The following is a 26,743-nucleotide window of genomic DNA, read 5'->3' as shown; positions in this document are numbered from 1 at the left end:
TTGCAGCCCCTACCTACAAAATGTGAGCAACAACCTTAGCAGCACTCAGACCCCAGATCAGCACCTCCCCCAGCACCCAGCACCACTTCGGGGAGGGGACAGACAGGACAAAAGAGAAAAGCCCCGAGAGGAGATGGTGGGATTTCCAACTCTTCTTGATGGAGCATTCTAAATCACATCCAGGATTCTGTGTAAGGGTCCTACAAGGAGGTGCCCCAAGACACACGTTTCTAGGGCAGAACGCAAGGCATTTATTTATTTGTATCAAGTCCCTAAAGAAAAAGAACCAATGCACTTTGGCCTGAAAAGGAAGCAAGGCAGAAGGCTGCTCCGGGAGAGGTGACCCCAGCCATATGGGCAGCCCTCGTATCAGAAAGAGAAACAAAATGGATCCATGAGGCAGTCAACTCCAGGCCAAAGAGCTGCTGCGAAGGAAGAAGCCCAGAAGCCCGGCTCCAGAGTACAACCTGAAAAGATCCTGAATGGCAGAGGCCTCTTGAGTCAGAAGCCAGAGTACAAAGTTGCAAACGTGTAGTAGCAGAGCCCCCAGCAGGCCCTGGGCGGTCTCATGACATACTTAAGTCTCGGAGGTACCCAGTCCCACTGCCTGCATCTGAAGCTGTCCTAAAGAACCTTCTACCTCAGAGAGCAAAGCAGGACCAGACAGAGATAAAGAGGTGGGTAGGGGGGGACCCGTGCCAGGGACAGATGAGAGAGAGGACAGAATGAGGAAGAACAGAGGGAAGCCTGCAGATGGACAAAAGGAACAAAGACAGGGGGGGACGGCCCCTCCCCACATCCCCCTGCTCACCGAGCTGCTGCAATGGGCGACTTCTTAGCAGGGTCCAGCAGGCTGCCCAGGCCACCAACTGGTTCCTCCCCCAGGGAGCGCGTGTCTTTGTTCAGCTGCTGCAGGCGGGAGCTGAGCTCACTGATCACAGTTGGCTTGTCGTCTTCAGGCCCCGGGAGCCCCCGACTCTCCACGGGGTCCCCCCACAGCTTGGACCTTCTCTGGAAGAGGTAGCGAGGGCGGGCGGGCCCAGCAGCAGAAGCCAGCCCGGTAGAGGCAGCGTGGTGCTGCTGGGCCATGAGCTCACTGTCCGAGGATTGCTTCAGCAGCGGGTCCCGGAAGGTCACCGGCCCCTTCCCCAGCGGGGACTTGAGCTTGGGCTTGGGAGGCACTGGAGGCTTCTCGAGTACAAAAGTGTGCCCGTCGGCAAAGGAGGTGTGGGTGTCGGTGAGTTCCCCACTCTCCGAGCTCAGGGTGGACATGCTGGACACTGTGGAAATGGTGCTTGTGGTCTCCAGGTGGGGGTCACTGGAGCTTCGAGTGTCCGCCTCCTCTACTCCAGAGTCCGCTGCAGACTCCGGGGCAGGGGGCAGCTCACTGCTGGGCTTCCCTGAGGCCGGGCTGGGTACCGTGGTGGGCAAGGGGCCCGGTCCAGGGGGTGGGGTGGCCAGCAGGATCCCATTGGCAAACTCTTCAGGGGGTGGCACGAGCCCAATGCGGGCCAGCTCCTCCCTAGTTTCTTCATCGCTGGAGGACAGCTGAGCAGGTGGCAGGTTCACAGCAAATACCAGCTCCGGCTCCTCCTCTGAGCTACCTTGGCCTGGCCCGGGATCGGCGGGGATGCTGCCAGGGGGCTGGGGCTGGGCCCGGGGACTTGGCATAGGCTCTGCCACAGCCGTTGCCTGCATGGGGGCTGGGGCCAGCTCCGGGGTACCCGGGCGCTCCTCTTCAGCCCCCAGCCTGTTGGGCTCCTGTCCATTGCTGGTGGCGTGCACAACAATGAGACCAGCTGGCCGCTGCAAGGACGTGTCCAAGACGCTGAGGATCATGGATTTCTTGTCCTCTGGTGACTTCCGCTCTTCCCGAGGTGGCTTCTCGGCCTCTCTTCGAGCAGGCACGGGAATCCAGGCTGGGCTCCGAGGAGAGAAGGCTGGTGAAGCCATCGGCCCTCGCTCGGAGTCTCGGGTCTGCACATCCACAAAGAGGGGTCCAGGGCGGTCAGCATCAGGGCTGTGCACAGGTGTGGGGGACCGGGAAGGTGTCTGCGAGGCCAGAGCCCGCTCTCGGGCAGCCAGAGCAAGGGCTAGGGGTGAGCTAGGATCCAAGGGTTTGCCAGTGAGAGGGTGGATGAAGGTGGAGCCTGAGGGCCCAAGGCTGGGGCCACTGACCAATGGCTTCAGAGCAGAGACGGGGGAGGGGAGCAGCAAATCGCGGCCAGTGGGGGCGCCTGTCCCCAGGAGGCGCTCATCAATGGAGCGGGAGGGCTGCAGGGATGGCAGATCTGCGCTGGGAGGGCTGCCCTCGATGGCACCCACAGACAGGAACACAGTGGACCGGCGTCGCTCCTCCAGGCGCCGCTCCTTGCCGGGGCCGGGGCCAGGGCCGCCAAACGCGAGCCCCAGGCCTTCTCCAGAGCCGTAATCAAGGCCACCCGGCCGGGGCCCGCGGTGCGTTGGGGAGGGTTCTCGGGCAAAGCTTCCACCCACTGGGCCCGGGCTACCCACGGCCAGGGCCGCGCGCTCCTGAGCATCCTCCACCTGAAGCTGCTTCACCAGCGGGCTCTTGCGGCGCTGGGGTTTCGATGGAGCAAAGAGGCTGGCACTGAAGGCGCCCAGGTTGGCATAGGGGCTATCAGGGCCAGACGGCCGAGGCCGGCGCTTGGGGCGCTCAGGCGGTGTAGCTGCAGGCACGGGCCGGGGGACGTCGCCCACTTCTGGCGCAGAGTCCTGCAAGATGATCATGGAGCGTGCGCGCTTCTGACGCTCCGGGTAGGGCAGCGGGCCCAGAGGCCCTCCAGAATCGTACAGACCAGCGGCCCCCGCACCCAGGCGAGCCTCCAGGCCTGGCTTGAAGCTGGAGCGCACAGTGTCGTAGGCCCGGCCCGGCGGCGGTGGCGGTGAGAATGTGGGAGGTGGCCCGGAGTCGAAGTAGTAGGGCGCGGGTGGGGGTGGTGGGGCGGTCTGCGGCGGGGGCGGAATGCCACGACCTTCACGCACCGTGTCCTGCATTGATGTGCTGCGTGGGAAGCGCCCTTCCAGTAGGGATGCCAACTTCTCATCCTCCCCTGGGGACGGAGGGGCCAGGTAAGTCTGGCAAGGATGCTGGCCATTGAAAGGCCTCTCTGGACCCCAGTGCCACTGGCTAGTCCTATCCTGCCTGCACCCCTGAGTGGCCACAGCCCCACCAAGGAAGATGGGGGTCAGGACCCACGGAAGGCCAAGGAAGAGAGCAAAAGCTCTGAGCAGGACACCCATGCTCTGTGCCAAATCCTGTACAGGTAGGGGGAGCTCTGTTGAAGGGTCCAGAAGGGACCCCACCCACAATGTGGAGGGCAACGTTCCTGCAGAGGAACTGGGACAGGACCCAAACTCTGACTGCCTGGACTGAGGCCAAGATCCCCCCAACCCCTGTGGGCATGGATGGAGCAGGCCATGAGAAGACACCAGGAGGGTATAGGCAGCCCGCCCCCAAAAAACTGTTGAGAGGAGGGAGGTTGGTTGGGGGGCTTCCCACGCAAGGATGAGCAAAGCAACCCAGAAACATTCACAGTGTTGAACAAGCAGGAGCCAACGGAGACCCTGATGGCAACCAGAGATGGGAAGAAAGGTGGTCAGAAAAGACACACGCACACACACCAGTACCCCCAAAATAAACCATCAATGAGGGGATGCAGGACAGTGGTAAGGAATCCATGCATCTGGAAGAAGTGGCTCTGATACCCAGGCTAGGAGGCTAGGAAATAAGCCCCACTGGATCCTTGGAAAGACTCTAGGACTGGCCTGCAGGATACTAGGAAGTATCTAAACTTTAGAGAGGCTGGCTAGGTAAATGGAAGGAGGAATAGATGGGTAAACTAAATTGGAATTGAAGGCATGTTTCAGTTTTACCCCTACGGTCTTGTGTTACCCCCAAGCCAGGGTCAAAGTCCCACTTGGGCCTGCTTTCTCATAGGCTACACTTGACTAAAAACCTAATGACACCCTCTCGTCTAGAGATGGCATCAGGTAAGAACCTTCCAGAACCTCCTGTGTCATTCCAGACATAACGTAGACACCTGTGCAGCGTTCCACACAATGAGACTTGCAAACACTGAGTGGCCCGACCCAAGAAGGAGCAGACAGGCTTGGTAGTGACACACTACGTCCCTGGCTCTGCCAGGAGCCCACTCAGGACTAGAAAGAGTAGGTCTATTACACACTTAAGGCTTGAATTCCAGCTTCACACAAGTCACTTTTAGGACTCTGTTTCATCACAGGACCTTTCTTGCCCCTATCACAAAGGCTATTTACAGTTTACAGTTCCAGGCCCCTATCACAAGGTAGCAACACCAAGAAAAGACGACTGAGGTCATCCCGGGTTATCTCAAGGTCTGCCCAGCTGGCCTCGGGCCTCCTCCTGACGCCGTTCCTACACAGCACAGGAACATGTACAGAACATTCACAAGCCTGTGTGCTAGGTGGAGCTATGTAGGAAGAACTCCCATAGACCTTAAGGTTACAGAAGGCAGGAATGACGTGTGACAATGAGAGAGGGGGTGGAATTTAATACTAATGGCTTGGTAGGCTGTGCCTGAGGGTAAAGAAAAAAAAAATCACCTGCCTCGAGCAGAAGAGGGGTCTGTTCGAGACGGCTAGAATAAAGAAAGACCTTCTCCGTCTGCCAGCCTGCAGCAGGACTGCTTCCTGGGGACTGGCTGTGTGCCCAAGACACAGAGCCTGGATCAAAGGGCTGCTGTAACTACTACGGCCATGTTCAAGGAAGAGCCTGAACTTCCTGTCCTTACTGGCAGGATCCACGTGTGCAGACTAGGATCCTGGGGTTCCAAGAGTTGTATTAGATGCCCAGGGACAAGCAGCCAGATCTGAAGCGGGAGTCCCAGGAGCCTGAGAACTCAGCCAACAGTCGTGCTGGCATCTGGCAGTGTGCTAGCCTTGGGGAACTAAAGTTGAGCACCTGCTACCCCACTGGTCAGCTGTATCCAGGTGGGAGGCGCTGGTAGGCTTGCCAAAGAGCTTGAGGCCTCTGTGACAAGTACATAGGTCTGGGTCTACAGTAGTCAACTCTGGGAAAGGCCATCCAGGAAGAGTGAGGACAGACAGGCAGCGGTGAGTATAGGAAGACTCGTGTCACAGAAAGTCAGCAACAGACACCCTAGATGAAGCAGGACAGGGCTGTTGCTCTGGGGACCCTGAGGCCTCAGGACCAGCTGGAGGGATGCCAGCTGATAAATATGCTGCAGAAAGCCTCTTTTGCCAGAGAGATGGGCTGGAGAACAGATCCACTGCAAGAGGACATGGGGAAGACTGTGGACCCGGGACAAGACAAGCCTGCCCTGAACAGTTCTAAGACAGGTGAGGCAGGAAATCCACCACAGAGGATGCGCAGAACACTTGGTCTAACACAGAAAGCAGTATCTCTTGGTTCCAAAGTAACTGCAGCCTCTCACCAGCCGCCCTTCCCCACTTTCCTCACTATCATCAGCCCATGAAGGACTCTCCCACACATACACCCTGACCTCCATCAGACATTTACCCCACCATCCCCAGGAAATTTCTGCATGCCTTGTTATTCTAAGTATAAATGCTAATGTTGATGTGTGTGTGGACCTCCCCAGTCAGTCTCCATTTATAAGTGCACTTTGACACCATATCATAACTGCTCAACTGACCTAACTGTAGACATGTCACCTTCCAAGTGAGACCCGGATCTAGCCTAGGGCCAGCTTATAGTAAGCAGGAATCCCAGGATGGGTAATGAGCACAATCGGAGTTTGGATAGCTGTTTGGCTTATGAATGGATAGGAGGTATAGGCAGAGCAGCTATGTGACTTTGAGCAAGTCATTTTAACGCTCTTTAAGCAAAATGAATAATTCAGGCCCTCTCCCCCACAATGTGGTTACTGTAGGTAGGTATTAAATGAACCAGTGTGCATATAAGCATCTCATGCCTGGCCTGTCCTTGGGCTGAGCAGGAGTTGACTCTGATGTGGAACAGATGGTGGGTGTGGTAGTGGATGGATGGGTCAACATGTCAAGGAGACTAGATGCCCAAGAAACATGAAGTAAAAGCAGGGCTTGTTAGAGATCCTGGCCTGGGATTGATTAGAAGAGGCAGCCAAGTGTGGAGCGTGATGGCAGCGGCGGCGAGGGATTGAGGAAGCTCCACAGTACGGTGGACAGAAGAAAAGGAGGCCGAGGGCACAGGCTTGAGTTGGCCTACTGTTTGGCTATGCTGAGCAAATGCAGCCGAGGAAGGAGAAGAGAGCAAGAAACTCATTCCCACAATACAAGGAGTTTCACAGAGGAAGGAGCAAAAAAAAAAAAAAAATGTCAACTGGGATCAGTAAAAGGAAGGCTAATAGTGTCTGCCACGGGGAATGCCCCGAGGCTCCTGATGACCCTAGCGGGAGCAGCTTCAATCTAGCTATGCAGAGACCCAGCTGCTTCAGATTTATGAGCATATGGGGAAAGAGAGCAATTACAGGTGACCTTTTGGGTCTGACCATGAAGGGACAGGGAGAGGATGCTACCTGGAGAGATGGAGCAGGTTCAAGGGGAGAGCAATTTGAGGATGGAACACTGGACCTGCACTCTGGCTGAGAGGACATGAAATAGCTGTCCTGGTGGCAGCCGTTATCTGTGTAAGGCAGGAGTGACGGACAGGAAGAGAAGGGCTAAGGGGTGCCCACGGATGGAGAGAAGCAGACTGGGAAAAGAATCTCAAAGGTGTCTTCCCACGGCACATCTCTGAGTGGAAGAACAAACTCAGGTCCATAAACAAAACGGCACCCTTGAACTTCGCAGAGAGAGATGGGGTCCTCCAACCCTGAAGCCCCCCACCCCAGCCCAGCCATCCCAACCCCCAGCAGTCCCTCGGCCCAGCCATACCTACAGATTTGGTCCGTGGAATCCCCTTCCGCAGAGAGCCCGGCAGCTTCTCTGGGCCCGGGAGGCCCTGGCGCTCAAACAATGACTGTGGGGTCAGGGAGGAACATGGAAGTTCCGGGGCACCGGAGCCCCCAGTTCTCCATCCAGCCCCACCCATCCTAAGCTAGACCAGACACCCACACACCAAACACCCTAAAGGCACTGGTGCCCATGCTCGGTTGGGGCCTTCATTACATGAGTGGTAAAATGAACACAGAAGTACAGGCCCTGGGCACAGTCAACAGAGACGGAGGAAGAATCCACAGTGCCAGGCGTACGAATCCACACACAGGAATATGCTGTGCCACAGGGCTCAGCAAAGCTGCCGACCTCAGTAGGTCCCAGGGTGACACAGAATCTGACTGACGTCAGAGGCACTAAAACGCTGTACCCACAGGAGTGAGCTGAACTACAACCATTCTACGAACTTGAGACGGCCCCAGACATCTCCCCAGAGAGGCCGTGGAGAGCTCCACCTCCTCCGGAGAAGGCACCCAAACAAAGAACTCTTACCTCCAAAGAGAGGCGCATGACCCTCTGATCCCCAGGCCCTGGACCTGACCATCCCAGAGCCCTGGCCCAAGGCTGGCTTACGCTGATCTCGGCAGGGGTAATCCTCCGGCTGGTGGGCCGCTGCTTGACCGTGGCTGCCCTGGAGTCAGCATCTGCAATGTCTGGCCTCAGGGTCGGTTCCGCGGCAACTGCCAGGATCTCATCCAGCTTTTCTGCACAACCAAAGAAACGCAACCTCAGCCCCAGAGCTGCCCCGGCCTCCCTGCCACACCCACCAATGCCAGCCCCTTGGCACTCATGAGCCAACCAACACTGCCCACCCCTGGGTCTCTCACTGCCTGAGGCCCTAGATCTTGTGCCCCATCAGTGCCCCCTCAGACCCCAGGACCCAGTTCTTGAGCCAGCCGAAGTCTGTCCTTAAGAAGACCCTGGGTATCTCTGTGGCCACTGGGAGTGACCACAATGACCAACCTCAGGGAGACCAGACTCTCAGATCCATTTCCCTCAGTCCCTCACCTCCAGCGCCTTTTCTCAGCACATGGCCTATCCTCCACCACTCCCCACGGGACGCTATCTCTAGTGGGACCACTGCTCCAGGGACAGACACGAGTGCTCAAGCAAGAGACGCTGGCTGAGTGGGTGAATAAGCTGATAACCAAGGAATGAACAGGCAGATGGGAAATACCTCCTAAGAACAAAACTCAGGCTGGGGATCTCAGTCAGAGTGGCTCAATACGAAACAGGAGGCCACAGCTCCTTCCTCCTGCCCATACAGAAAGACGGTTCCAGTGGGATGGGAGGGAAGGAAAGAGGAGAAACAGGCGTGGTATGGAAAGGACTCTCCTCACCGACAGCCTACCCACCCCAACTCCTCAGACTTCAGCTCCATTTAAGGCTGACGCCTAAGAAGAGCTTGGTGGGAGAGACACCAGGCGGCCTCAGGCATATTCCTGTCACAGCCGTTATCAAATGAAAAAGCTTTGTGCAGTCACTTTTTATTAAAGGGACTGTTTTTGAAAAATGGGACTTTGGGGGACTGTGCAGATGGCTTAGTGAGTCAAGCGTTTGCTGCCCAGGCACGAAGGCCCGAGTTCGGATCCCCAGCACCCACATCAAAAGCGGAGCCTGGTAGTCCATGCCTGTCACCTCAGCACTCAGAAACAGCGGCACACAGGTCCTAGGGACTCACTGGCCCCCCACACACACTCTAGTCCAAATGTAAGCTCTGGGGTCAGTGAGAGAACCTGTCCCCCAAAATAAGACAGAGAATGACTGAGGAAGATACTCAGCAGATAAGACCTCTGACCTACACACCCGCATGGACAGGTGCACGCACACACGCGCACGTACTTACATACACCACACACTCCCCTCCAAAGAAAGAAAAGTGGTACTTTCGCTTATGGGGGTGGGGGGAAAAGAGATGCAGAGAATCCAGTGTGATGGCGCACTGTGTATGACGGTTACTGTTGTCAACCTGACACAGAATTCAGAATCACCTAGGAGACAAGCCCCCAGACACACCTGTGAGGGATTATCTTGACTATGATAACTGATGTGGGAAGGTCCACCCTAAAAGTGGGTAGGACCATTTCCTGAGCTTGGGTCCCAAACTGCTTTAAAAAAAGGGGGGGGGGGGACAGCCTCGCAAGAACATTCATCATCCTCTCCTTCCCGACTAAGGATGGAAAAACCCTCTAAGTGGGAGCCAAATAAATCCTTCCTTCCTCAAGCATTTTATTTCACTGTGCTTTATCCTAGCAGCAGGAAAAGCAGCTAACAAATCCCTGTAATCCCATTCTTTGGGAGGCTGAAGCAAGATTACAAGTCTGAGATCAGACTGAACTACAAGGGAAAACCATTTCAGTGAGGGAATGGGCTTCTGCAAACCTTAAAAGCACCCAAAGGCTGTCTGAGATGCAGTTACCTAACTCCGACCTGGAGTCCACTCAGGGGCGGCGTTCAAGCGTCCACTGGAGGTTAGGGCCCATGCTTTTACGTGCATGTCCTCACTCAGCAGCCCCAGGCTCCACCTGTCCCCCAGACTGTATTTAACTCTTGAAGTGTGGACCCACCTTCAGGGGACACTTGTCTTAGAAACCCTCCTACTCTCAAAGTCCCATGGCTGGAGAACTCCTATGGTCAAGTCTGAACATCCATTCCTTCCCAACCCAACCCCCAGCTGCTCACCAGCATCTGCTGTTCCTATCTCATTTCTCAGTTGCTGTGTAGAAGTAAATTAACTCCCGAGGCGATCTCACCAAGTAGCATATTGAGGACCCCCCCCCTCCTTGCACACTGATTCTGTTCAGATGTATACCCTCTGAGACCCAAGTCCTTCACCTAACAAAACAGTCATAGACGACATCTATGTGGCATGGCTCTAGGGAAAATGAGCACACAGGAGCCCACAACCACTCTAGCCAATGCAGGACCACCCTGGCCAGTGCAGATGCTGAAGGCACCAGCCAGGACATTTACCTTATCTTCATCAACCATTTGTGGATTCCTCATACTCTGCCCCTTTGGAGCCCTAAACAACACAGTACTTTGCCAGCAAAACATGCTCCCACTGTAGAGAAATTTGTAGGGCCCAAGCATGGCTTCCAGTACCACCAGGTAACAGTACAGAGACGACAAATGAACAACTTCCTTTTGAAATGTGGGATCCCTACCCTGGCCAAGTCCTTGGTGATATACAGTATGTGCCAGGTTTTACATGACTACCACAGGAACCACCTCAAGATCCTATCATCATCCTCCTGTTTCCCAGGAGCAAAATGATGCACAAAGAGCTCTATCCCAGATCGCAGATCCTTGCTGCGACACCATTCAGAAACTGCAGGAGTAAAGACATAAGGAGAAAGAGAAGTCCATGACACCGTGGTGACAGGTCTCCTACCAAGGCACACTGTCACCTGAGCCATGGACTTAGAGAAGGTGTCAACAGAACCTTGCTCCAAGAGATCCAAGCAGTGTGCACACAGTTTAGCAAAGCAGCTGTTTAGGGTTACATGGCAATAGCACTGAGGCCAAGCAAGAATTGTTTCCAAGAGGAAGGAGTCAAGAATTCTACATATGAAAAGTTGAACACTTCTTCCCAACATAACAACAAGGTTAGGAAACATAACCCTAAATTATTTTAGATATTTAAAAAAATGAAATAAAATCCCTTAGGAACCAAGTGTTGTCATTTCCACCAGCCTTCCAAGGGGCTAGCCATCTGGGTTCAGGGCAAAGTATGTTGGGGATCCAAGCAGGGATGAAAAGAGGGTCTGTGGAATCGACAAACCATTCGCCCACAGCTGGAAGAAGGGCATGACCACAGCCTAGCATCCTGGTAGCCCTACTATCAAGGAACTAGAATGCAGATCTTAGCAAAAGGAGATTGGAGGTGGGAGGGGGGAGAACAAGGGAATCCGTGGCTGATAAGTAAAATTAAATTAAATTATAAAATAAAATTAAAAAATGGCCTAACAACAACAACAAAAAAAAAAGGAGATTGGGGGTGGGGGTGGGATCTACTGGTCAGATGCTGAAAACCAGAGACCAGGCAAGGCCCAGTGCATCAGAAGTAAGAGGGGGAAGGGATGCGGGATGCACAAATCCACACACCCTGGGCTATGAGCCTTCTAAGCCTGACTCCCATCCACTCAAGAGGCAGAGGGAGCAGTAGAAGCCAGGGAAAACTCCCCCAGATGCCGGACCTCAGTACCCAGTCTAGGCCCTAATGTCTCTAGCCCCACATGGGCCCTGTGTCCCTGATGCCATGCTGGACATGAAAGTCACATGAGAAAGAGCTTCCAAGGACACCGGGGTGGAACCAGTGAAGTCAATAGCCTGGGGGCAGGAGTGTTTCTGAGCAGGGGAATCCAGCTCCCTTCCCAATGCCAGCAGATTAAATAAATCCCTATTCTGAAGCAGCTCTGCTCTATGCTCAATCCTCCAACTCATCAGTATGAAGTTGGCTTAGGCAAAGAAAAGGACAAAAGATACAGCACAAGGCAGAGCCTAAAACCCTAACACCCCCATCCCAACACAGCCTAGGCACCCGGCTGACCTAAGCTCCGTGGCCTGACCCTCACAGACCCTCCCCTCCCCTCCCCTGGGCCATGACATTTGCAGGGGCCCCCACCAGGAATTCCCCCACCTTCTCCCCACCAGGCTATCTCCATAGGTCACATCCCCAAGCTCACCTGAACCCACTGGGACTATGGTTGTACTCCCTATTAATCCCAGGGAGACCCCTGGGAATGCCCCATCCATCCTTCACCCAGGCAGGGACCAGAGAGAGTGCCAGATTCCAAACCACTCTGACTTGGACTGAAGCCTCATCACACACCAGTACCAGTCAGTACCCCTTGGTAAGGACAGGCAAGCCAGGCCTAAAAACACAGCAGAAGACTTACCCCCTTTCCTTCTCCGAATGGAAGCTTGGAATTGAGAAACAGAGCAGAGCAGGTAAGAAGAAGGCTTTATTGATTCCATGGCACCTGGGCCATCTGCACAATGGTTTCCCCACCCCCACCTCCCAACCACCAGGCCTTCATAGGTCTGTCCCCCATCTATACCTCCTCCTCCTTAAACCAGGAGCACAAGCCTACCAATGCTCTAAAACTCTAGAAGAGAACAAGCCAAAGCAGGAATACACGCTGCGTGGACATGCACACTCACACACATGCACACATACACACACACACACAGGTGCACACATGCATGCACGAAGAGGTGCACAATTAAACTGCACTTGGAGCAGCCAAATGTTTGTTCGGAACGAAGACACAGAACTACGAAAATGAAGTTCAGAGTCTGCTCTTCACCAAAGTGGTCGGCCTATGAGTACATTCTGTACTGACATTTCAGTTGGGTTTTGTTTTTGGTTTTTTTGGTTTTTTGTTTGTTTGGTTGGTTTGGTTTGGTTTGGTTTTGGTTTTGGTTTTTGCAGTCCTGTAGATGGAACGCAGGGCCTTGAACATGCCAGGTAAGCACTCCACTACTGATACACACCTTCATGTTCCAACGCAGATTTCTAGCGGCAGGCAGATGTAAACAGCAAAGCAAGCAGTACATATTTGGTAAAGGGATCTTTTCTGGACTAAGGCAGTACCAGAGACCTACCCTGACCTCATCACAAAAGAAAGACCCAGAAATTAAAGGACATCGTCAGTTTGCCTAAATAAATGAACAGGAACTGTCTGACCACATTAGGGTCCTGATGTGGGTCCCCATTAACCCACATCCCTGATTCACGCTGAGCATATATGTACATGGTCAAGGAACCCCAGACCAGAATGAGAGTGGAAAGGGGGTTATCTAAGCTTCTTCCCTCCCCACCCCACCCCCGCCCCCGACTCTTACGAACAACCCTTCTCTTTTTGAGACAGGATCCTGCTGCACAGGCCAGGCTGACCTTGAACTCACTCTGTAGCCCACACAGGCCTGGAACTCACAGCAATCCTCCTGCCTGGACCTCCTGATTGACAGGTAGAGTTCTCCCACTGATTTCTGCCAGCCACCACCACCACTTTCGTTTTATTTAATTCATTTTTTAATTTTGGATCAGCCTCTGCTCACTCCATCAGTTCCCAGGAACTCATCCCTCTTCTTCCTCCCTGCACCGCCTTGCCTTACCCTCTACACAGCACGAGCTTCCACCTCTGCGCCCACATCCCCCTCACCTCACAGTTTTTCCCTTTCCCGGTGTTCGGGTCATCTTTTTGACAAACATGGCTCCCTAAAGGGTTCCATCAAGTGAGTGGCAAGATAGGCATGTTTCTAACAGTGGTGACTCAACATGTCTTATTTCTACCTTTTGAAAACACAAGCGGCCAGGCGGTGGTGGTACACGCCTTTAATTCCAGCACTGGGGAGGCAGAGCCAGATGGATCTCTGCAAGTTCGAGGCCAGCCTGGTCTACAGAGCAAGATCCAGGACAGGCATCAAAACAACACAGAGAAACCCTGTCTTACACACACACACACACACACACACACACACACACACACACAAGCAAATCATCCAGGTATATAATCCCAGAACTCAGGAGGCATGGGCAATTAATTCAACAGCAGCCTGGGCTATAGAATGACCCTGTCTCACAGGAACAAAAAGAACAAACACTGGATTGTGGGATGTCCTGTTGGGTACTTGGAGAACTCTATGTTGGCCTGGCTTCTTCAAACCAGGCATTCCCAGAAGGACCAGGTCACCTCCTAAGACAAGTGTCTTTGAGTCAGGGCAGCTCACTGGGCCCCTGACTGCTGGGTCTTTCTCTAAACACAGCCCCATTTTGAACCCGGTTCCAGTTTCAATAACTCTGATCCTGGGCCCAGAAAGGTAGGCAGAGGCTCCTGCTGAACTAACCCCACAGCCCTTTCAGACTACTCAGAAATATGATGCCCTAGTCTTGTGGCCCATCAAGGTCTATAATGTAACAGGAGTGAGCCTCTCCCAAAGCTTCTGGAGCAGAAGGGAAGAAGACTCAACTCTCCGGCTCCCATTTCTACTCTCACAGGGATGCCCCTCGGTTCCTGGAGTGCAGAGTTCAGGATGATTAACACCGCTTTGTGCAAAGTCCGAAGGGCCTTTCTGACCTGGCTATGGGACTGCTTCTCGTAAGAGACTCCAGGGCCATGCATTAACGTCCAATCACCCCAGCTGTCTACTCATATTGGTGTATTGATCCATGTCACAGGTCTGTTCTCTGATACTAATAGGTTAGGTTAGACCCTAAGGCCAGAAGTCCGCTGGTGCCTCTGCTCAGTCTAGTCAACAAGTTTGGCTAGTGTAACTAGTTGGGAAAGTATCTGCACCCCACTTTTCACCATCCCTTCTATCATAACCGAGGAAAGTCTAAAAGCAAACCATCACTCATTTCTAAGCCAACTGACTCCCTCTGCTGGCTCTGGTAAGATTTTTCTGCTTTTCTACGGTATTCTAAAGTTTCACTCTGACAAACCATATTTATTTGTGACATACTTCTTCAGAATGAAGTCTTATACTTCTGTTGACTTTGGGGAAATCCTTAGCCTTTCTATTATTTTCCTGTCAAGTAGATGTTTGAGGTCTCCTCGCTTGTCCTCATGTCCCCTAACTGGTCCTTGGTGTCTACCTCACCTGCTTCCTAAGCTGATTCTGGGTAGGCTCAGACTGAACTTCTTACTCACTGCTATGTTTTTTAGTGAGTGCTGGATACTGTGTATCCAAGCCACAGACTCTTCTCATTTGTAGCTTTTGTTTGTTTGTTTGTATCAATAAGTTAAAGATTCCCAAACATGCTTATTATTGTTATTCCTCTTATCCTGTTAATTTCATTAATTCTGTTAGTTTTCTTGCCTGTATAGTAACGTAAACTTTTTACTTTACTCTCATACTTTTTTTTTTTTTTTTTGGTTTTTCGAGACAGGGTTTCTCTGTGTAGCTTTGCCTGGAACTCGCTTTGGAGACTAGGCTGGCCTCGAACTCACAGAGATCCACCTGCCTCTGCCTCCCAAGTGCTGGGATTAAAGGCGTGTGCCACCACCGCCCCGCTACTCTCATACTCTTATCTCCAGTTCTTTTTAAATTTTTTTTTAGATTTTATCTATTTTGAGTGTAGACGTGTGTGTGTGTGTGTGTGTGTGTGTGTGTGTGTGTGTGTGCCGCCCCACCACCACCACATTCATGCCTGATGCCCTCTCCCCACTCCCGAGGTCAAATGGGTTGGATCCACTAGAACTGGAGCTACAGATGGCGATGAGCAACTATGTGGGTGCTGAGAACCAAACCTGGGTCCTCTGCAAGAGCAACAAGCGCTCTTAAGTACTAAGCCATCACTCCAGCCCCTCCAGTTCATGCTAATCCCAATTATGCTAATTGCCTGTGGGAAAGTCTCTGGCTTTCACAAGTCCACAGCACATATTCTAGCCTTGTTGAGAACTTACATCAGGAGTTGGAAGCTCCAGTTTCCAATTCCTTTGGCTTTGATTTCCTGCTTTATTTCTGAAACAAGAGGAGTCCGCCTCCTTCACACTATCTGTAGTTTTTATTTATTTTACTCAGAGTTTGATCATGGGAAATCTTGATCATGTCAGCCCCTTCTATCTTGGTAACTGTTTTCCAAACTTCAGTCAAGGCACCTGCTTGGAATGTGGCAGCTCAGCCTATGGCTGGGACCTGGCCAGCACTCAGTCTATAAACAAAGACAGGGATAGTTCTGGGAGCCAGAATAAGGGTTTCCTTTTATGACTGAAGCCAGAGGAAAGTCTGGGATTGAGACTAGGCTCAAACCACAGAAGCAAAGAGTGTTTCAATCAGTCACATGTGTTGGAATATACCTACCATGGAACTCTTAACCCATAACCACCCACAGTAAGGCTCTTAACAGTCAAAATATATTAGCACATGCCCACAATGACAATAGAATCACATACATCAGCACATGCCTAGGATGAGACTGGGAACAGTCCTATGTGTCAAGATGTGATCATGCATATAGGACATACCTATGACGAGGCTGGTAAATGTCACATGTCAGGACATGGCTGTGAATATGAGACATGTCCATGACAAGGTTAACTGGCATATGTGTCAAGATACGGTCACGCATACGAGACATGCCCATGACAAGGCTGGTAACTGCTACACCTGTCAAGACGTGGTGGTCATGTACATGGGACATGTCCATGGTAAGTTTGGCTAACTTTTACACATGTCAGAACATTGTAGTCATGTACATGAGACATGCCTAAAACCAGGCTGGCAACTGCCACACATGTGCACATGCAAACAGGATATGCTCTGCATATGGAACATGGCCATGATAAAGCTGGTAACTGTCGTATGTCAGGACAGGGTCGTGTATATCAATCAGGACATGCCCACAATGAGGCTGTCTGAAGTCAACCCAGGTCTGTATCCGTCAGAGCCTAACATACTTTGGTCCGCCTCCCTCCCGCCATTCACCAGGCCCCGTCCCTCACGGAGTTAGAGGTGCTTACACTGCCTCTGTTAGGTCAGTAGACTCGGCAGATAAGTGAACAGGTACCAACCGAGCGAAACAAACACAAAACATGACCCAGCTCGTGCCAGTCAGACCCAGGAGCCCCTACCACTGCTCTTTGCCAGCTAGGTTGAAATGCAAGAGCGAAGTCTTAGTGGAAAAGCACAGAACCAGGGAAAGCACTCACACACATGCATGCGGGCATGCTCCAGGGCCAGACCTTGTTCCCCTGCCATCTGCCCTGCTTGTCCCTGCCCCACTCCAGCTCCTCAGGCTGCCCCGAGCCCTCTTCCCTCCACTGGCTCTCTCACTGGCTCCTCACCACACAGGTACCCAATCTCCCCAGCACTCCGGTCCGTACCCCGAACTGCTGACCTGTCTCCTCAACCATCTGTTCCTCCTTCTGTCTCTACCTGGCCTTAGCCCCGGCTCGGTACCACTGCCCTCCCGAACTGCCTGTGTCCATCCCTCTTTGGCCAGCCCGATGTAGACCGTCCGTCCACCCGCCGTCCACCCGCGAGGCTCACCAAGTTCCTCCAGCTCGGCCGTCATGGACTTGGAGCGCAGGGTCAGCGTGGTGCTGGGGGCCCTCTTGGGGGGCGGTGGGGCTGCAAAGAAGAGGGAGGCCTTGGCCCTCCTGTCCAGCAGCAGGCGGCGCGGCGTGGCCAGGTGCAAATGCCACTTGCGCTCCACTGCCTGGATTTCCTCGTACTCCCTTGAAGACGAGTCACACTGTGCCAAGATCTTGTTCAGGCTGCGGCTAGATGCAAACTTCTTCATGGCGTGAGGAGCTCAGGGAGCAGTAGAGCCAGGGCAGCTGGGCCCCTAGGGCCCTTAAGACTCCCCGGGGGCCAAGGCCTCACACGGTAGCAAGAGCACCAGCAGAGGTTAGGATGCTGGCTGGCACTGAGCTGAGCATCCACCCTGCGGGCTCCAAGGCCCCAGTGAGTGGGCACCACCCATGGGGGGCTGGGTGGATCTCCTGGCAGACTATCTCCTGCTGCCTGAAGCACCCAAGGCCCAGGGACCACTGCTATTTACGAGCCCCACAGCGTGGCCTGGCTAGCGGCACACCTGGGCTGGGCCAGCGGCAGAGCCTCTTAGGCCCAGGCTGTGCCGCGTCTTTGGCGTCGGCGCGGGGAGAAGACGCTTTTCCTCTTCCCTCAGGTGCCGCCTCCCCCTTCCCTGCACAATAAAGCAGCAGCAGCAGCAGCAGCAGCGTCAACCTCACAGTTGCCATGACAACCCGGCCTCCAGGCAGCTGCTGGCGTCGGGAAGGAGGGCTCTGCCACACCAGGGCTGGGGGGGATTCACAGAAGAAGGGGACGTGGATCTGAGGAAGGGGGCACCTAGGATCAGGGGTCAGAGGCCTGGTCAGGGGGTCAGGCATCTAACACCACCACGGACCTGTGCAGCAAATAAGGGCAGGAGTGTGATGTCAGCGGTACAGGGTCAGAGATGAGGAGAGGGAGGTGGGCCTGAAGTCCAAGGTCGCGGGCCAAGTACCAAGGGTTAGAACCTGGAAGGCAGCAATCTGAGCCCTCACCTCTGCGCCGGGCACCATCCTCTTCCGGTTTCCTGGTCACGGACACCACTTTCATGACCAGGCGGTTGCCACCCTGGCGGATGAGACCCACTACTTGCTTGTGTCCCACCTTCACGACATTCACTCCGTTCACCTGGGACAGAGAAGCAGCTGGGTAGTACGGGCCGCCCGCGTGTAAGGGAGCTCAAGAGTTAGGAACCCCCTCCCCTCCGGCTGAGCAGGGACAGGATGGGCCTCACCTCAATGAGGAAGTCCCCAGTTCGAAGCCCAGCCCTCCAGGCCACACCTTCCACATCTACAGACTCAAGGTACTGGAGTGCAGGGAAGGCAGGTGTGGGTGTAAACTCCTCAATGGGGGTCTCTGCTGCAAGGAGAGCGAGATAAAAAAAAAAGGCACTCACAAGCCTAGATCCTGTCAGAGAGCCCGGCAAAGCAACCTCAGCCGGCTCGAGACACCTGACTTCGAAGGCATAGAAATCTGCTTTGGGGGTGGGCAGCCGACGGGGATACCCAAGCAGTGTGCATGCCTCTGTGAAGTCCCCCATTCACCCTCACCCAAAAGATCTCAATTCTGCTAGACTCCCCACAAGGGAACGGGAGCCAAGAAAGAGGGGGACCTGCTGCCTTGTCCTGGGACATTCCACACCAAGACATACAACCACAGTGGGGGAGGGGAGGCTTTAAAAAAGGCGGAAAGGGGCCCGAGGCAGAGCACAGAGGACATCCCCCCACGACGCAGTATCCCCCTCATGAAACCCACACCCATTACCTTTGGCTCCCCGGAGAACGAAGCCAAAACCCTCATGGTCCCGTTTCTGCAGGATGGCCACCTTGTCATCAATGACGTAATCACTGAGAGAGGAGAGCAAGGCTGAGGGGGGGCGGGGGGTGGGGGGGGTGCAGGGAGCCTAGCAGACAGCCAGGCTGACCCTCCTGGGTAGCTAACCACCCACTCCCTGCCCACCTCCCACCTCCCCAGACCCTTTCAGTGGACACACGAGGCCCAGCTAGTGTCCCTGTGTGTTCAAACCCCGCCAATACCTGTGTGAAGTGAGGCTGTCATAGGAACCCACAGTGTAGTGGCGGAAGAGGCGCTTCGTCCGGTCCTCTCGGGTTTCTAGAGGGAGCATCAAGGACCAAGAAAGGGTCATACAGCCTCCACCCAGCTGACTTTCCCCCAAACTGTGCTGATGGGTCTGTGTCCCCATGCACTCTGAAGCAGAGATGTAAGGGGCGAGGGGGGTGGGGGGCAAATCCCGGGGCCCCAGGGCCAAAAGTCCTAAGGTAGGAAGGTTCAGATAACCATACAGGCAATTCTGGCCTCTGGGAGTTAGGGCCCCAGGGGAAAGCAGCCCCCCACCCCTTACCTGACATGCCGCTAGACACAGAAACCCATACAAGGCCAGACTGTTCCAGTTAGCAAGCCTTAGAGCTGAGAGGACATGTATGTGTACCTCACAGTAAAGTACGAACGCTGTGTTGGCGCTCACGTGTGCCTGTGACCCATCCACACTGTGAAAGTGAGAGCCATATCGCCTGTTATCCGTACGTGACTCCAGGCGTTAGTAACAAACATGTGTCTGTATAACCCGTGTATGCAAGCATTGGCTTCAGGCACACACATGTGTCCATCGGCCTATGTGCCCCAGTGTGGAGGCATCCCAGTGTGTCTACTAGCTTCCTCACAACAGCAAGATACACAAACGCAAGGAATGAGGAACGGGATTACAGAAGTCTCTGTCCCCTGACTTCACTGTATTCCACAGAAACGCATTAATAATTAATAACTCTAATAACTATGTTAGAATCACTGTATCCCATAGAACTATTCCATAGGCTATATCAATATATGTCCTTTGATCTCAAAGTTCTTCGAGGCCACTATGGAGCTGGTCAGGACATACCTCCTGCTGAACCTCCCTTAGCCTTGCAGATGTCCTGAAGGGTTCCAATCTTCAGCCAGACCTCAAGATTCACAACGGCAACGCCACCTCCACTTGCAGTGCCTCAGAAGGCCTCAAGGTGGCGCCACCACTGTTTTCAATTTCCTCCCTCAGCACCTCCCTCCTTCACTCTGGCCATAGCACTTCTCCAGACTCAATTTTTTACTTCAACAACCATGCATGCGCTAAGCTTCTACTACATACCAGGCACTGTTTATTTTAGGACAGAGCAAAGTCTCCGCCTTTGAGGAGTTAATAAGCTACTCTAGGAGCTGGAACAAACAAGCAAGAAACACCTAACGCTAGCTAACAGGAGAAAAGCAAGCAGGAAAGGGATGCAAAAGTACAGTTCTCAGGATAGCGAAGGCCCCAGCAGAAAGAAGAGCTGAGCAAAGGTCCAGACAGACGAGGGAGCAGCCTGTAGATGGAAGGGTGCAGGGCTTCTGTGGGTGAGGCAGTCAGGGAAAAGATCATGTAAATGGCATTTAGTGTGGAGCACGCAGGAGCGGTGTGGAGTCGACGCAGCAGGAGCAGAGGGGGAATAACTGATAGAAAATGAGATCAGAGCCAGGTGGCAGTGGCGCACGCCTTTAATCCCAGCACTCGGGAGGCAGAGCCAGGCGGATCTCTGAGTTCGAGGCCAGCCTGGTCTACAGAGCGAGATCCAGGACAGTCACCAAAACTACACAGAGAAACCCTGTCTTGAAAAACCAAAAAGAAAATAAGATCAGAGGGAACCGCGGAGTTTTTGAGTTAGGTTCTCTATTGTTTGGGGTTTTTAAGAGGTTTTTATTTGTTTTGACTTTATGTGTTTCCCTGCTTGTCTATGTGTGTACCACGTGTATGTCTGGTGCACTCAGAGGCCTGAAGAGGGAGCTGGATCCCCTGGGGTTATAGATAACTATGTGGGGTGGGTGCTGGGTTCCAGAGTCCTACAGCACCTGTTTTGATTTTTTTTTTTTTTTTGAAACAAGATCTTGCTACATATAGCCTGAGCCTTAAACTCAGGAATATCTTAGTTTTCTGCACGCTAGGATTACAGGCATGTGCCACCATACTCAGCAAAAATATACAGTTTTTTTTTTATGACCTGTCTTCTCAGTAACTTTGAACTCTTTTTGTTTGTTTATTTGGTTGGTTGGTTTGGTTTGTTTTGGGGGGTTTTGTTTTGTTTTTTGAGAGGGTTTCTCTGTGTAGTTTTGGTGTCTGTCCTGGATCTCGCTCTGTAGACCAGGCTGGCCTCGAACTCAGAGATCCACCTGACTCTGCCTCCCGAATGCTGGTATTACAGGTGTGTGCCAACACCACCCAGCAACTATGAACTCTTTAAAGCAATCGATGAGATGTAATTACCCCTGGGGTCCCAAGTGCTCAATGCAGCACCTGGCATATATAATAAATTGAACACAACTGGCAAGGTGAGTGGGTGAGGGTATGATGCATGGACAAACGGATGAATGAGACATAAGATAATGCAAAAAGGGTGCGTATGAATGGATGGGTTGATGAAGGCTTAAGGGAATATATGGATGGGTCAAAGGGTAGATAGATATGTGAGTGAATGGATGGATGGATGGATGGATGGATGGATGGACGGACGGACGGACAGGTGGGTAGGTGGGTGGGTAGGTGGGTGGATGGATGGGTGGATAGATGGATGGATGAATGGATGGATGGATGGATGGACAGCCAGACAGATGGACAGGTGGATGGATGGATAGATGGATAAATGGATGGATGGGTGGGTGAGTGGGTGGATGGGTGGGATATGTGGATGGAGAAAGGGGGAGCTGGGTGGGCTGGGTAGGTTGCTGGATAAATAGGTGGTTAGATGAATGAGTAAGTGAGCTACAAGACAGTTAGTTGGTCACAGACACGAGTAGAGCAAAGGTTGGATGATCGTCACATCAAATGACGTGGCTGTCAAGAAAAGTACTAGTCCGGACTTCAGGTCCCTGCCACTATGTGTGAGACTCAATAAGTGACCTGCCACATCTGAACCTCTCTGTACACAGCAGGGCAAGCCACACGGGAAGATCCTGGGTTCTAATGGCCTGTCAGACGCTAGCCACATCAGCTCGCTTACTTACTCCTTCCCACCTGCCCCACTCTAAGTGACGAACATACACTCAGCACCACCTGTTCCCAAGACCAGTGCAGGGGAAGCCTCACCATCAAGCAAGGAGGGCCTCAGATTCCTCCTCACCTCCATCACATCCTCCCTTCAAGCTGGTCACATACATGCTATGCTAGCTGAACCGTGTCTGGAAGCCCTGCGATTGACAGGAAAGCCTTTGGTTCCATCACTCTCACACCAGCTCCTCGGTGGCCTGCACCCTCCTCTGTGACCTTGGTGAACCCTACCCACCTCTCTGCTCTACCCTACACCCAGATCGTAACCCTGACCCTAAAAGATATGCAGCCGTGAAGCAGCCCTATCCTGGTCAGCTCCTATTACAACGCCTCCTGTTTGGTACATGCTCATCAACCAAACAAACAATTTATTATGTAACACAAATTCATGGTCTGGTTTATTAATCACACACGGGAAAGCCAGCTGAAAGGAATATGCCCGGCACCAGCTCCCAAGTGGAACATTCTGGAAAGGAGAAGGTAGACAGCATGGGAAGGTGTGTTAGGCCTGGAGATCCTTGCACTCACTGGCCTCAGCATTTCCTACCCTCAGCATTCCTCAACCTGTCACAGTGCTTCAGGAGGCTAATCTTTGCTGCTCAGTTAATGGCCAGGACCCGTGTCCTACCAGATGCTGACCTAACCTAGGTACCTCAGCACAGCTTCTGTCCTTGGTCTTTCAAAGTCCTCCTTCACTCCTTCTCTGGAATTCGAGTTTGGGGTTGGGGGTGAGGGGCTGTTGGAAACAGGTTCCTGTTGCTAGGATGCCCTCTGCTCTCTGGCACAAGTCAGCCTAAATCCCAGACAAGGAGTTCTGCCCAGACCAGCAAGCTGGGCATTGTAACTGAGGTCGGACAGAAGCCACGACTGCTCCTACAGCCTCCCAAAAGACAGCCAAAGCAAGGCCCACGAACGCGGCTCCCATCCACCTAGGTACTTGGGAATCCCGCTCCCTCATATCATCTGTGATGGCTGCGGCCCTGCTAAGGAGTCCTGTGCTTGCTAGAAAGCCCCCAGATTTATCACTCCCCTTGTGAACCCCTCCTTTCTCTGTGACCTTGACACACCCTACTCACCACTCTGCCTTGCCCAGATCTTGATCTTGACCCTAAACCACCTGCTCAGTCAGTTCCTACTGCAAGATTATGCTTTACCTTGACCCCAAGGACAGGTGACTAGACTCATGCTCCCCACTCCACCTGTGCCATTCCTCACAAAGCTAACTGCTCGTGCAGCAAAATAAAATACATACATACATACATACATACATACATACAGTTGAACATCCCTGCCCCTTGTGGTTAATGACACCCCAGAAACACACTAACCACGGGCCCCACCTCCCAGGATTGCTAGGATAGGTCCACCACTTCATTCATATAAAAATGCTAAAATCATGTCTGGCACCGCTCAGATACGGAAGTTGGAACGGGCACAGTTCTAAAAGGCTGTGCTGGATTCCTATAAACATGGGGGGGGCGGGTTGGCATCTGCAAACTACCCAGAGAATTCAGCCTAAACAACACCTCTGCTTTGAAGCCCTCCTTGGCTTCCTCAGGCTAACTGGATCTCCCACTGTCTATGGTCTATGCACCCGGGAGGGGTTGGGGTGGGCAGGCGGGACACACACACACACACACACACACACACACACACACACACACGCGCGCGCGCGCGCGCGGAGAGACACGGACTGACACTTGCCATCACCACTGGCAGCCAGCACAAGCTGACAAACATCTGCCCCCTTCGGAGTCTGACTCCAACGCTCCCTCCTGAACTTCAAACCAAATGCCCCTGGAGCCAGAGTTCTCAGAGCCTTATATCCCCCCCACCCCCGATGGCAAAGCACAGGACTAGCTCCTATTCAACAGGTACACTGTCCCCATCCCTAGCCCCCTGCTCTGTCCTGTGGGAACTAGGGCCCAAAGCTCTGAAGTCATGTTCACCTGGATCTCACTGCATCGACTCTCCACAGGCCATGAGTAAGTGAGACTATCCCCTTCCAGACTCCCAGTCACTAGTAAAGCCATCGAGGCAGGGCAGGGAGGGATAAGCCACATAAGAAAGCAAGGCACCCAGCCGGCAGCAGGGCATACACTGAGCTCCCGTATAACCTAGGCCTCCATCAAGCTTGACACAGAGCCAAGGTTCCTGGCCACACAGTTGTGGGCTCCCCTGGAAATCTGCCAACTTAAGGCAGAGGCCACCACGACCCAGGGCCCAAACCCTGTATGTACAGAGAAAGGGACATGTGTACGCTGATCCCCTGATAATCACCCCGGGCCACCACTCAGGAGGAGTTAATTGCCATATTCACTCTCTGGACTGGAAATAATATCATTGATCTTGTGGCCTCCCAGGATACCAGAGGGCTCAGAGAAGGGGGATACCCTAGATACGTAACCAGCCCACACGGGGGCTCCAGAGGACCAGCCACTGTTTTCCCCAGCACCCGAAGGAATCCTTCCTAGAAGTCCAAGCGTTCAGCAAGATTGGACCACAGCTGTTCAGCAGCCCCAGGAGCTGTACCCCTCACCTTCACGTTTCTGTAAGAACAGGGGCCATCCTTCATCAGCTAGCTGCCCTCAGACCGTATCAACCCCAGGGTACCCCGAACCACTCCGTGGAGCCCAACTGGCCTCATTTCCTCTTAGCCGGTCCAGGCCTCCTGCTCTGCCCACTTGGACAATCTGTCCACTTTGGAAAAACGCCTCTTTTCTCACATTGACCTCCTTACTTATCTACCAGCCGCTCCTGAACTGGGAGCTCCAAGGACCTGGTATCTCCGTGAAGACTCTGCCAGAGGGGTGGTCACCATCCCTGGAGACTCACATGCCCACATACAGACAGAGGATGGCCATGAGTGTGTACCTCCTGTTGGCACGGCCAAGGTTCTCCACTGTTTAGAACATGTCGGGGTCACACATTCATGTTCCTAGGGACATGTACGCTTACCCACGGTGTGTATGTACAGATCTGTATAAACATCTTGAGTGTAATTGAGTTTACTCCACACAGTCTTAGTGAACGTCCAGACTTGTTACCAAGAAGACCAAAGGGAAAATCGAAGCATATGCCCTTTGGGGGCCACCTGGGCAAAACGGGGGGTCACTTACCATGCCGTGTATCATACTGTCGCATCTGCACTTCCTCCACACAGTCAGCTGGGAACCAGCCAGTGCGGCCCTTCACGGTTCCCTCCCAGAATCCGCCCTCCCCAATGCTGAGCACTAGGAAGAGAAGCCAGACAGGTTGTCAGGGCAAAGCAGAGCTGTGGGGTACCCGCTTCCCTGCCCACCTGAGGCTCTGGGGGGGCCCCCAACCCCAACCCCTGCTCTCTTCCCAAGCCCACATCCTCCTAGCATTTTTCCCTGGGAAGATTCTGTGATCCACACAGCAGAGAGAATTGAACAGATGGCCTCAGTCAAGGCTGGACATGTGGGAGACAGACAGACACAGATGGACACACTTGAAGAGGACAGAGGCAGAAGCAGGGGCCACGCTCCTGCTCCTGCCCACCGTGACCACGTCCCCCAACCAGGGTAACTGACATCCACCCAAGAGTCACGACCAAGAGCTCAGGGTCATCGGGAGGCAGCCAGTGGAGTAAGCCACATGATGTACCAGGAGGGCTGATCTTCACAACTACTTCCACCTCAGAGACAGAGTGCCCAAGGTAGGAACCCAATAAAGACAGAGAGCCCCATGAGGAGAGGGGCTCGTCTCCCCCAAACAGGCAGCGTCCATGGAAGAAATGTGCGCTGTACACAGACAAGCACAACTGTTACAGATCCCCTGTAGGTGGCAAGCCCCCTTCACCTGTATCCCAAGGATTTCCAATGAAGAAGCCCCAGAGTGACACAGGAACCCCACTTGGCGTGGGAGCTCTGTAATGGGTTAGGGTCCTTCCAACACAAGGACCCAGTTGGCGTTGGCCCCCATCATAACAAGAACCGCCCCAAGAGAGCCAAGCCTCTAACCATGACAGAGCTAGAGCTTCATGCCAGGAGCCCATAAAACCAGGGCCAGAGACAGCGACCCCGGCACAGCAGCTCGCTGTCATGACCCGGGGACACCCCAACCACAGAGACCCCCCAAACGGCATGAAACAGGCCGCCTGCCCCGGGGCCCGCCCCCCAGCCCGCTCGCGCCCCTCACCCCGCCCGCGCCCCTCACCCTTCACGGCCTCGCCGCGGTGCAGCGGGATCTCGCCCTCGCCCTGCGGGCTGTGCGCCTTCACAGCGATGAACTTGCGGCCGGGGACGGCACTGTAAAGTTTCCGCTTCGGGCCCCGGGGCGGCGGCGCGGGGGGCGCGGGAGACGCCGGGCCGGGGCCGGGCGCGGGGCCGGAGCCGCCGGGCCCGCTGGGGCTGTAGACGAACACGTAGGTGACGGACGCGATGCCGGGGGGCAGCGGGCACGCGAAGCCGGCGCCCGGGGCCTCCATGGCGCACGGCCCGGCCCCGCCGCCGGCCTCACCGCAGCCGCCGCCGCAGCGCCCACCGCCCGCCCGCCGCCCGCCCGCCCGCCGGGGGCCCGGCCCGGGGCCGCTCCATGGGCCGCGCCGCCGCGCCCGGCCCGCTCCCGCCAGCGTACGAGCCGCGCCCGCTCAGGGCTCGGGGGCCGCGGGGCTGCGCTCCCGGGCGCGCCGGGCTCGCTCCATGCCACGGCCGCTCCGCGCCCCGCCTC

General features: G+C 54.0%; 1 protein-coding gene across 4 annotated transcripts in view; it reads right to left on the bottom strand.

Annotated features, from left to right (window-relative positions):
• The window catches only part of Shank3 (SH3 and multiple ankyrin repeat domains 3), a 62,014-nt gene that overhangs the window by 9,842 nt on the left and 25,429 nt on the right, over positions 1-26,743 (bottom strand). For 3 of the 4 annotated variants that reach the window (XM_076556612.1, XM_076556615.1, XM_076556614.1), the window contains exons 12-22: positions 26,231-26,424; positions 25,171-25,284; positions 19,017-19,092; positions 18,745-18,827; positions 18,215-18,339; positions 17,976-18,108; positions 16,957-17,037; positions 11,859-11,882; positions 7,531-7,661; positions 6,898-6,982; positions 812-3,074 (exon numbers count right to left, since the gene is read on the bottom strand). In XM_076556612.1, the coding sequence (XP_076412727.1) occupies positions 812-3,074; positions 6,898-6,982; positions 7,531-7,661; positions 11,859-11,882; positions 16,957-17,037; positions 17,976-18,108; positions 18,215-18,339; positions 18,745-18,827; positions 19,017-19,092; positions 25,171-25,284; positions 26,231-26,424 (3,309 nt within the window). The remainder of the gene's footprint in view (positions 1-811; positions 3,075-6,897; positions 6,983-7,530; positions 7,662-11,858; positions 11,883-16,956; positions 17,038-17,975; positions 18,109-18,214; positions 18,340-18,744; positions 18,828-19,016; positions 19,093-25,170; positions 25,285-26,230; positions 26,425-26,743) is intronic. The other variant, XM_076556613.1, reaches the window with a different exon arrangement.

This window comes from Peromyscus maniculatus, chromosome 20 (assembly GCF_049852395.1).
Source record: "Peromyscus maniculatus bairdii isolate BWxNUB_F1_BW_parent chromosome 20, HU_Pman_BW_mat_3.1, whole genome shotgun sequence".
Taxonomy (NCBI): Eukaryota; Metazoa; Chordata; class Mammalia; order Rodentia; family Cricetidae; genus Peromyscus; species Peromyscus maniculatus.
The sequence above is the reverse complement of the archived record's forward strand: the minus strand, read 5'-3'. Positions and strand labels throughout refer to the sequence as shown.